At 56.4% G+C, this 10996-nt stretch overlaps 2 protein-coding genes across 4 annotated transcripts in view; one reads left to right on the top strand and one right to left on the bottom strand.

Annotated features, from left to right (window-relative positions):
• Positions 1 to 6: 6 nt before the first annotated feature.
• On the bottom strand, positions 7 to 10350 carry LOC113953869 (sodium/nucleoside cotransporter 1-like). 3 transcript variants are annotated; one of them, XM_027657521.1, is made up of 18 exons: positions 10093 to 10350; positions 8369 to 8479; positions 8180 to 8277; positions 7718 to 7809; positions 7146 to 7335; positions 6650 to 6791; positions 5774 to 5887; positions 5326 to 5403; positions 4906 to 4986; positions 4494 to 4574; positions 4226 to 4351; positions 2910 to 3040; positions 2522 to 2690; positions 2129 to 2326; positions 1572 to 1653; positions 957 to 1055; positions 394 to 505; positions 7 to 311 (listed from the first exon to the last, which is right to left on the bottom strand). In XM_027657521.1, the coding sequence occupies exons 2-18, from the start codon at positions 8435 to 8437 to the stop codon at positions 188 to 190; spliced, it is 1986 nt and encodes a 661-aa protein (XP_027513322.1). In that variant the 5' UTR covers positions 8438 to 8479; positions 10093 to 10350; the 3' UTR covers positions 7 to 187. The 3 variants fall into 3 exon arrangements, with proteins under 3 accessions (XP_027513322.1, XP_027513320.1, XP_027513321.1); XM_027657519.1 differs by having other exon boundaries at positions 188 to 311; positions 8369 to 8475; XM_027657520.1 differs by having other exon boundaries at positions 188 to 311; positions 10306 to 10333.
• Positions 9428 to 10996, top strand: part of SHF (Src homology 2 domain containing F) — a 29609-nt gene continuing 28040 nt past the window's right edge. The window contains exon 1 of the mRNA XM_027657550.1: positions 9428 to 9464. Coding sequence (XP_027513351.1) covers positions 9428 to 9464 — 37 coding nt within the window. The remainder of the gene's footprint in view (positions 9465 to 10996) is intronic.

Genomic DNA, 10996 nt, shown 5'->3' with positions numbered 1-10996 from the left:
TGGCCATAATTTATTTGGGAGCAGCTTCCTTGTGTCCATGGGGCCAGCACCTAAGGGTGCTGGTTGCAAGGTGCACACAACTGTCCATCAGCACTTGGAGTGGAGAAGACAAAACGCTCAGGTGTCTGTCAGGGTTTTTTCTACCTTTGGGGCCAGCCTTGCAGACCCTGATGCCCCTCCCATGGTTCTAGGTTGTCCCTGCACAGGACGTGTGGTTGTAGTGCCCACAGCACTCAGTCAGCCACAGCACACTCTCCGCCTGCCCAGCCCAGGATCCTGTGAAGGAGAGTGTCCCGTTCTCGAACACCGAGCTGGAAGGAGAGACACGTGGTCAGGACAAGCTGTTGCCCCACCACCTGGGTCCCAGACAGCTCTGGGGCCCTTCATACCCACCTGGCAAAGAGCTGCTTGCAGCAGGTATATATGGTGTAGCTGGTACTGTTGAAGTTGGCCGTGCTGAAGAACATCACACAGTCACCCACCTCCGTTGGCACATAGAGGAGACCTGGGGGACAAGGTCTCCTATTGGGACTTGAGAGGGACCATGGATTCAAATCCCATACCCCAAGCATACTTGTAAGTCCTGTGTCCCAACTCTGCTCACAAATCCCATAGCCCAACTAGCGAATCCTGTACCTGGGACTGTGCAGGTCCCATGAGCTATCCCACCTCACTCCCTGAAACTGCAGGGAGCTCCTTGCAGTATGCCAGATGTTGCCCTTGAAATGTCCCCATCCTAGCCCAGATGAGGACGAGGGGCCCCAGGAGAGCTGTTGGGCTTCGGCAGCCCCTGGCAGAGTCATGAGGGGAGAACAGGGTTTGGAGGCCTTGGCAGAGCCATGGGGAGGACAGGCCAGCCACCCCCATTCCTGAACCTGCATCTATAGGGGTCTTCAGCCCTGTGCATGTCCCTCCCCAGCTCCTTCTGGCCCCTCTGGCAGTGGGCAGGGACCTACCTGCCAGGCAGGCGTTGAGCATGGAGACGCAGATGCCGGTCAGCAGGGCCCGCAGTACCACGGAGGCAAACTCACCCTTGCGGTTAGGTGCCAGGGAGCCTGTGGGGCAAAACAGAGACCAGGGGGAGTCACATCTTGACTCCAGCTCTACCCTTGGCTGGGGACAGATAGGGACGTGTCTCTGGTCCCCAGCTGGCTCTGCCACACAGTGCCCTCCCCACACCAACTCCTGCTGTCTGGAGGACATGGTGGTCCCAGCCAGCACCCAGCACACTGTCTGCCTGTCCTGGCAGCGGTGGGTGCTGGCACAGCGCTGTGCCCACCCTGCACCCACAGGTGATCAACCAGAGCCCTCAGCACTCCCAGCACTGGAATCTCTGCTCTTTGCGCCGTAGCTGGGTGACACCCAGGCTTGTGGGACATGCACGTGCTCTTGCCCATGGGTGCAGTGCAAAGCCATTCCTTTCACATCATGCAAATCCTGTTTCTTACCTGGCAGAGACCAAGCATGGAGGCTTGAGGGCGAATTCCTCCTGCCCCAGATGAGCCCTTGCTCCCTAGTCCAGGATCCCCCCTGCCTTGTGCTTAGGCACCTAGGACATGAGTTACACTCACCCAGGCTTCCCAGTATGATCCCAATGGAGCTGAAGTTGGCAAATCCACAGAGGGCAAAGGTAGTGATGCTCTCAGCTCGCTCCTGGAGGGCACAGGGGGATGGTCACCTCTGCCCAGGAGCAGCCCCAGAGCACCCAGAGCTGAGCACCATGTCAGAGCTCCCAGCCCAGACAGACATGATGGAGATAAGTCCCCCACCCCAACGCTTTATCCTTTCAGCTATGTTGGGGAGCAGGAATGAAGGCTGTCCCTGGGAGAGGCTGGGCTGCGGGGACAGGTGACAGGGGCCCTGTAGCACCATGATCTGTTCCATCAAGGAGCAGGATAAATGGGAAAGGGCATCACTGACTCCTTCCTCCCATACCCAGCAGTTGGGGAACATCCAAGTCTAGTTGGCCATAGGTGCCCTCCCACCCCCAGCACCATCATCCTGATTCGATAATCTTAAAGGACTTTTCCAACCCTCTGCCTGCCTACCACCCTGACCAGTTCCCATGCCCCATTCCAGCTGGTCTCATCCCTGCCCTGTGCCCAGCAGGGTGGCAGGTGCCTCTCACAGATATCCACTGTTTCCGGCTCCCATCCCACTCCTCCAGGCCCGCCAGACGGTTCTTCTTGTATGTGGACAGCTGCTGGTACGCCACAAACTCATTCAGAAAGATCTTAATCCCCAGGAGCTCGGCCACCACCGGCGAGTCTGCCCAGTCTGCCCCCATGAGAAAGGCCACAGGCATGAGGACATAGGATAAGATCACCTGGGAAAAGCATTCCAGAAGGTAATGACTCAGAGCGGACCTTCTGCATAGCCCCCAGCTTGGACACCCACTGCCAGCACTTGCCAAACACTCAGCAAGGATCTCAACAGCCTACTAAGGCAGCAGGCAAAGGTGGGGATGGGTGGGGGATGCAGGGTCTGGCAGCCCAGACCACAGGCCTGTTCTTGGGAATACCTGGAAGGTGAGATCCTTGATGTCTACCATCTCCCCAAACCAGCGCACGGCAGCGTTGATGAACTCCAGCACTGCCAAGAAGGCGATGAGGTTGGCTGCAATGTTGGCCACAAGCCCCACGGAGGTGGCAGCCCCATTGCTGGCAGCTTCCAGGATGTTCTGCTCTTCCCTGTGTGGAAAAAGACCCCAATGTACTCATATGGCCAGGCATCCCCTGTGCAAAGTCAGGTATCAATCCATGGATGTCTGAACAACACAAGCTCTCCCAGTCTTGGGCCACCCACAGTGTCCACTTGTGCCCCAAACTGCCCCCACGGCTTCCCCACAGTGGCAAAACACTCCACCCCCCAATGCACTCCCACTTCACCACCTGTCCCCTCACACTCACCCACTGGCGATTTGGACACTTCCTTTGCCCTTGAACTTGGACTCCTCCACTTCAGGGTACACCAGTTTGGACATGGCGAGGGCACAGGGTGCAGCCATCACAGAGGCTGCGATCAGCGACGCCGCGTCGATCTGCAACATGCAGACCAGGGGCTTAGACACCTCTGTGCAAGGCTGTGCCCCATGACACACCACACCAGGGCATCCCAGCATCGGGCTGGCATCAGCCAGTGACACTTGGAGCAATTCAGGGCTCCCTGTTTGCTCAGGGTGCACAAATTGGCTGGTTTTCCCAACTAAGCAGCAAAGCACATAGGGCAGCTCGTCTGGATGGAGGCATTGCTGGAGCTGCAGCGATTGTGCCCTTGGGGATGTTAACCTCTCCTGCTGTTTGACTTAATCATGATGGTTCTTGTCCCTTCCTTGTCGCTATTTACGAGAATCAGAGCAATACGTTGTGTAACATTGCGAACTTTTACCTTCTGACGAAGGGGTAAGCTCCCAGCCTCACCCATCCCCTGTCACTGTCTCATTTCCCTGACCTTCCACCCTTGGTTCCCCATTTAAGGAGACTAATTAATGTTTAAATAGCAGGAGTTCAGGCAGCAGGTCAAGGGGAAGGTTTATTTCCCATGACAGAGCACTGAGGAACCAGATAGGGCATCCCCGGGGGTCAGGGCCAGGAGCACTGAGGTGATGCTGGAGGAGCAGGGCTTTTTTGGCTGGGAGAAAAGAGAGTTGAGGGAGGGTATGGCTGTTTCTGACCATGTAAAAGGGGTTGGAGGGAAGACATTGCTCAGTGGTACCCAGTGAAAGGGTGAGAATCACCAGCACAGCTTAAGTGGGGAAATTCCACTTGGATATAAGGAAAAAATTGTTTCTTGTGACTGAGGCACCTGTCGGGGAGACCAGAGAGTTGGGGGGAGACCTCCATCCATGAGGGTATTCACCACCAACTTGGACAAAGCCCTGGGCATCCCCTGGGGCTTTGCGATAACCTCATTTGAGCAGGAGGGTGGATCAGAGACCCCCAGAGAGTCCTTCCAGGCTAAATTATCCCATGATTCAGTGGGATTTGCCCTGCTTGCTGTGCAGGGACACAGTCAGAGTCCCACAGCACTGCCTTCTACCTGGCAGGGCTCTGAGGTTCTGACCAGGCCAGAGAAGGTGAGGCTGGACACCCTGCCACCATCCTGCTTATGGAAGGGGACAATGGGGCACCTGCTGGAGGTCTCCCACCATCAAGTCCAGGGCAGTTCCTGCATGTCAGGACTCTGCAGCAGGGAGCATGTGGCATACATCTACTCATGCACTCACCCCAAAGGATATGTAGGCACCCATCACACTGCCTGCGATGGTGGCAAAGCCACCAGTCATCACAGCATGGATTTCTGAGAGGGTCATGTCCGCAAGGTACGGGCGGATGAGCAGCGGGGCTTCGGTCTGCAGAAGAGAAAACCCTGCTGTCCTTGAGACAGGGCCACACAGGGCCTCAGGTCTCCTAGGAAGGGAGGAGAAGACCCTTTCTCCATGGCAAGCTCAGCTATAAACACTGAGGAACTGGATCTCCTGCCCAGGCCCTTACCTGTCCCACGAAAATGTTCCCTGCTACACTCAGGGTCTCAGTGGGAGTGGTGCCCATCGAGACCTGAAGCAGCCAGGAGATCTGGGGAAAGACAAGACCACCATGTTTACAGAGGTTCCTGGCACCCTGCCACCATCCCCAAGAAGCAGGGCACTGTTTGGCCCCTACACAGAGGTGATCTTGGGAAGCACCCCCAGACTGCATAGAAATATCTGCCCTAGGGTTGGGCTTTCTCAGAAGGACATGCAAGAAAGATGAGGTTTGTATCTATTCTCTTAAGCAGGACAAATCACCACATAGTAGTACCATGACAATTTTTCTGGGACATCCCTCAGTTGACCGTGGTAGTCAGAGAACCCCCCAGGTTCTTCTCCTTCCCATAACTATCCCAGATCCAGGAGTGAGGCCCTACCTTGAGAATAAGCCACTGCATGACGCCAAGGTAGTAGAGGATGGACATCACACAGCTGAAGAAAACAACGATGGGCAGGGTCTGCAGGGAAGGCACCAGGGCACAGGGTTAAAGGAGAGCTGAGACACACACAGGCACACTTGGAGACCAAGAGCTGGGCATGGCATGGTATTGCATAGCCAGCCCATGCTATCGGGTGCCACAACACTGGGCCAGGCTGGCAGGAGGGACAGGGACCAGTGCAAATCCCCCAAGGTACTGAGGAGGTCCATAGATGGATCCAAAGCTAAGGGAAACCCATCTCTGAGAAGCTTGAGCTCTACTGCAGCAAATCTGGCTGCATTTAGCTCTGTGCCTTTCAGGACCCAGCAAGGAGCCAGACTAGAAGAAAACCTCTCCACACCCCATTCCCCAGCTGACCTGGAAGGCAAAGACTTCTGTAATGAGTGTGTTCCCAAAGACGAAGCCAGAGCCAGCTGTGGTGTAGCCCAGGAAGATCTGCAAGGGAAGAAGTTATACAGTAGGATGGAGATCTCCATTAGGTCCTTTCCTGACATCTCACTTCTGCCTAGCAGGGGGCTGTATCCCCAGTCCCACAGCTGACTGCACACCAGAGAATGACCCGCTGAAACCTAAGCTGGAGACACTGGTGGGCTGTCCCACAGGGCTCTGCTACAGCCTGCAAGGGAGACCACATCAAGGGGTCTGGGCTGCTTCAGAAAACCAGGGAAGAGCTGGCTTTCCTCCAGTTCCCAACATACATGTTTGTGAGTGTGCAGTCCTTGCCACTTCCCCAGCCCATGCCATCCCCTGCTCTTCCTGTTCATCCCAAGGTGCAAGCATGGGATGGGATGAGTAGATGTGGTACCTGGATCTGGTCACCCAGCCACTTGAAAGCTTGGACACCAGGGGTTGTTCGGAGGACGAAGACTCCAAATAAGAACTCCAAGCCAAGACCCCAGAAAACGGCTCTCCAGGACACCTGGGGACAAAAGCAGAATGGGGACTGCGATGTTGTCAAGGCCTACAGCCTTCCTTTTCAGCACATAGTAAACACCATACACTGTGCCCTGGGTGAGGGTCATGGGGAGACCAGTAAAGTGTCACAGAAACCCACAAACACGGGTTGGTGACAGAGGAAGATACTGAGTTGGTGGGACTCGAACTGGCTGGAACATAACTTGCCAGCCTGATCCAGAAGGGGACAAGCATCAAGACCTTCTGATGGTTCACTGGTAGCACAGATCTGCTAGACCAAAACTGCCTGTTCATTAACCCTCTGGAGGAGGAGGATGGAGGGGTTGCCCAAAACATTGAAGCAGGTTGGGCTAGAAGCCACTGGGACTTTATTCACTTCTGACCAAGTTCCCCAGGGCACCCGAAGCTCAGGCCCACTCTCCACCCACAGCACCTGAAGCTCAAGTGTGGGGCTGGTGCTGGGCCTCTGGGTCTGACCCACTACAAGGGACATGGTGGAAAACAGGACAGAGGCACTGTGGGGAAGCCCTGGGTTGGGAAATGGGAAGGAGAGCAGTGAGAAGAAGAGCAGTGAGGTGGCTTTGGGGTCCATCCACCCAACCAGTTCAGCTCCCCAGGCTGTGCCCAGCTCTGCCCAGGAGCTCTGCTGGGCTTCTGCTTCCTCCAGGGAAGGGGATGCCCATGGGAAGGAAGCACTTGTTCTCCAGTGCTGGGTGGCCACCTCCTGTGAGAGGACTGATGGCCAAGCCACACCTGAAGCACATACCGCACCGTGGTGCTTGGAGCAAGCAAACAGGAACAGCACTAAAGCGCAGAAGCCACCTAATGAGATGAGCTGCTCTGGGTTTTTGGCAGTGTCCAAAACCAGCCATGCGATCAGGCCTGCCAGGATGGCCACCCACAGCAGCCTGCAAAGGAAACACCAGACTGTCAGCAAGAGGATGTCCCCATGGGGAGAGCAGCTTGTGAAGGGCAGGAGCTGATTGTGCAGGAGTTGCCACCGTAAGGTCCATGTATCTGAAGAAACCTGGGGCTCAGACACAAACAAGGGATGTGAACAGCCATCACGCTGCCGAGGCAGATGAGCAAAACATTTTTGCCATGGCTTTTACAAGGCTCCAGGCTGGGCCATGCCTTGTCATTCGTGAGGTACCTGCATGGCACTAGAGCACAAGCCCACTGACTGTGGTTGTGCTGACAGGACAGCCACGGAAGGGGACCCAGATGCTGGAGGAGTCTGGCCCTGCCTTCTCCTGACTCACCATTTCAGCCACGGCCAGGACTTTTGGAAGCATTTCCCAACGGGACGGAGGAGATGCAGTACCTTTGCCCCACAGTGCTTCTTGAAGAAGCTCCAGCAGACGAAAAAGACAACCACAGCCGTAATGACCACCAAGGCAAGGGCTCGCTGGAAGTTGAGGTAACAGGCCGCAATGAAGTAGCACAGGTAGGCTGGAGAAGGCACATTGGGGGTCAGAAACATCAGGGCTGTAGAATCATGGGTTCATAACACTAACTGGGGCCAACAGAGAGGTTTGTTTCCTCCAAATATCCCTCAAGGCTCCTATCTTTGCACAAGGAGACCTTAGGGAGCATCACCCCAGCAGGGAGCAGAAGGGGCAGAGCAAACCCTTCGGGCAGGTGGAGAAAGGGGAGGAGGACAGTGAGGGGCGGATAGTTCTGGATAGGAGTGGTAGGGTGAGGAAGGGGCAAGCAGTGAGGGCTGGGAGTGGATACAACCTCCACGAGTGACCACATTCAGTGTGTGGAGGCTGGGGGCATGGCCAGCCAAAAAGAATATGGAGGTGGGGTCTGAGTGCCAGGAAGTGCTCACCTGCTCCAAGGAGCCCCAGGACAACCCTTTTCAACACCTTGGCATGAGCCTTGCAGAAGTGCTTTGCCTTGGATACTGGCTGCAGGGCCTTCCTGGGGAGAGTCACATGCCAAAGACGTGAGAGACGCAGAAGGTGGATGTGGAAGATCAACCCAACCCAGTGCAACCCAACTGAAGCCAACTCAGCAGAGCTGGGTCATGACCACACCTCCCCCAGGCCACTTCTGGCAGCAGCACAGTGGTAATGGTGTGCCATGGTCCACACATCCCAACACCCTGGCACCACGACTGGAATCCGGCACTGGGTGGTCGCTAGGGGGACAGAGATCTGCCACTGCCACCTTACAAGGCCAAAATGACCCATCAGACATTGTCCCCCACACATGGTCAATATGACCCTACGCTGCTCCCAAATGAGGTTTGTCTCTGACAGAGCACACACATCTGTGGGGGTTATCCTACCTGCAACAGGAGGAGAATCTCCCTTTCCCTTCTCCTATCCTCTTCTCTTGGCTCTTACCACTCGGACCACCATATTCCTCATAGTGTCTCTCCTCTCCCTAGAAAACATCATTAGCTGGAGCACCCTGTACCCCAACAGGAAGGGAAGGGAAGGCAAGGGAAGGCAAGGGAAGGCAAGGGAAGACTTACCTGGAAGCTGAAAGCTGGGTTATCTGTGCCCTTCTCAAGGCTGTCCAGGGTTATCTGGTTTCCTTCCATCTCTAGAAGTTTGCAGCTTCAATGCACTAGAGAAACAGCTGGCTGGGGAGAGAAAGATGGGATCACCTCTGGGAAGGTCAAATGTCCTGCTCTGCTTTTCAGTTTTGTGTCTCTGAGAGGAGAATACCCTTTGGAATAGGGATTCAGAGCAGCTCCTGCACTAGCACAGAAAGGGACCATCTCATGGGGTCCTGAGGCCATGGGGCTGGTGTGCTGAATTCCTGTTCTCCTTTAACTCTGGAAAGGTCTTTGCTCTTCCATAATTCCAAGGAATTACAGGAGAGGATTATATGCATCAGGGAGAGCTGGTACTCCTCCTCCAAACTGGTGGCAGTGTCCACCAGCCTCCGTGAGTCCCTTTGCAAGTGGGATTTTAAAAAAAATAAATGTGGCTGCATCCTTCATTGCAAGGTCTTGGTGTAAGCCAGATAAGGAAGAAGGTCCTTCCATGTTGATAACTAGCACAGTGCAGGAGCAAGGGGTAGGAATGAGTGGTAGTTTGCATGGGGACTGGTCCTAAAGGAGCATCATACTGGGAGAACTAGTCCAGCAAAGCCAGAAGAACCAGTGTTATGCCAGGGCAGGAACCTTCAGAGCATCATCTCATTTGGACACCTTCCCAGTTCCTCTGCCTGGAGAAGGATGAGGGAAGAGCAGAGAAGTTGCGGACAAGGCAGTGATCAACTGTAGGAGCAGAGCACTTCTGTGTGAGGACAGAGGCAGTAAGAAGTTGTCTTTGTTTTGAGGAGAGTTTTAAAGGTCTGTGTGGAGGAGGAGCAGACAGCAGGGTCATCATCGTCTTCTCACAGTGTGAGATCAGGGCCCACTGAAGAGAGGGACACAGCCCCAAATGAAACTGGTGAATGTGAGTAGTTTTGGAGACCATCCCCCTCAACACGGGCAGCTGAAGGTGGTGTGGGGCTCCACAGGCCAGCAGAGCCACCACGGGGAAGCACTGGGGAGTGATGGCCCCAGTCTGTTCCTAGGGTCATGGCTCCCCAGCAGCAGGGCAGGATACAGGGCCATGGTAGGAACCCAGGACCTCAGACCACCCTCCAGGGTCTCTAGCACCCCTGGTGTGCCTGCAGCTCAAGGACATCTCACCAGGACCCTGGCAGGGATCAGGAGGACCCCCCTCTCCAAGTCCACCACCACCAAAGGGCACTCCCCAGGACCCGTCTGGGCTTAGACCTCCCAGAGTTCCAGGCCCCCCAGGGTTCCTGGCTGTCCCTACCCTTCCAAGCTCAGTGACTTCCAGGTCCTCTGGGCTGATGCTACCTCTATGTCCCCCCACCCAGTGCCAGCCCCCTGCCAGCTTTTGTTTTGGTGCAGTCACATTGGCTGCCCTCTCCTTCATGGGTGGGACCACACCGACAGGCAGCAAGTGGGTGCCCCCATGTGCCCCTGTGTCCTCAGACCATCCCCATGACCCCCACGCCCTCCTGTCCCCTATGGGCCCCCACGGGCTTGTGATGCAGTGTGGCCACGCGACCCTCTGCCCTCCCCACCGTGTCCCTGCACCCCACGCCCTCACAACCCCCATCCTCGTGCCCCACACCTTCACAGTCCTGTTCCCTACACTCCCCATGGCCTCGTGCCCTCCCCGTGCCCCGTGGCTCCCCCCGCCCTGGCACCCACCGTCCCCCTGCACTCACCCTCCAGCCCCACTGGCCGCACAGCTCCTGGCCCGTGCCCCGGTTACGCATTAACAGCTCGGTCCAAAGAGCTGGGCTGGGCACTGCAGCGCCCGGGCTGCCCCGGCTCCTCCCGGGGCTCACTACCGGGAACCCAGCGGTGTGGCCGTGCAGGGCATCGTGCCAAACACAAAAAGGTCACCCATGAGACATCCACCGACAGGCAAAACAAACCTTGAGTGAAGATACGGAAAGAAGATCACCTTTACCCCACCCCAGGAAGTGCTTCCCCAAAAAAACAAAGAGTGGGACACACGTGACCTCCAAAGCTTCAGTGGTGTGAAGTCACGTCCCCTGATCCCTGAGCAGGATGGGGTGGCAGCCAGCAAAAGAGTTCCGTGCCAGCATGTGTTGGAAAACACTTTTTCATGCAGGGTGGTGGGAATCGCATCCCCAGGTGCGTGCACTCTACTGGTACCTCTCGCTCTTTGTTTGCACAGGGAGGGGTGATGTGGCTCTGAGGGTGCCAACACCTGGGCTGGCAGGAGTCAGTTTGGAGATCAGTGATTAATGACACCACAGAGCACTCAGGGCACTCACGTGCCACACGGTCCCCGTGGACCTTTCTGTGCATTCTCCCTGTGGATTTTGGCCAATGCCATCGCTAAAGCTGCCCAGGGCTGGGGCCAGTGAGGGGTGAGGGCGCGAGGGGGTGACGGTGCAGGTCAGCGTGTGGGCGACAAGGAAAGAAACCCTGAAAGCTGCTGGTGCGACGGCGGTGTAAACTCCCCACTGTACGAACAAGGCCCTCCCAGCCCTGCGACACGCGCGGGCCTCCCTGGGAACACCCTCGGGAACACCAGGGGCGGGCCCGGCCCGGCCCGGCCCCGCCGCGCGTCACCGCCGACAGCGCCAAGAGCCGCCG

This window comes from Corapipo altera, unplaced genomic scaffold (assembly GCF_003945725.1).
Source record: "Corapipo altera isolate COAL_440 unplaced genomic scaffold, ASM394572v1 308, whole genome shotgun sequence".
Taxonomy (NCBI): Eukaryota; Metazoa; Chordata; class Aves; order Passeriformes; family Pipridae; genus Corapipo; species Corapipo altera.
Note: the sequence above shows the minus strand (reverse complement) of the source record. Positions and strands in the feature narration are given on the sequence as shown.

Coding starts and splice junctions, on each gene's coding strand:
- LOC113953869 (XM_027657521.1), bottom strand. CDS start 8,437: ATGGAAGGAAACCAGATAACCCTGGACAGCCTTGAGAAGGGCACAGAT. Junction 4,575..4,905: donor TGCAGTGGCTTATTCTCAAG/GTAGGGCCTCAC, acceptor GTCTTTCCCCAG/ATCTCCTGGCTGCTTCAGGT. Junction 3,041..4,225: donor GTGCCTACATATCCTTTGGG/GTGAGTGCATGA, acceptor TGCATGTTGCAG/ATCGACGCGGCGTCGCTGAT.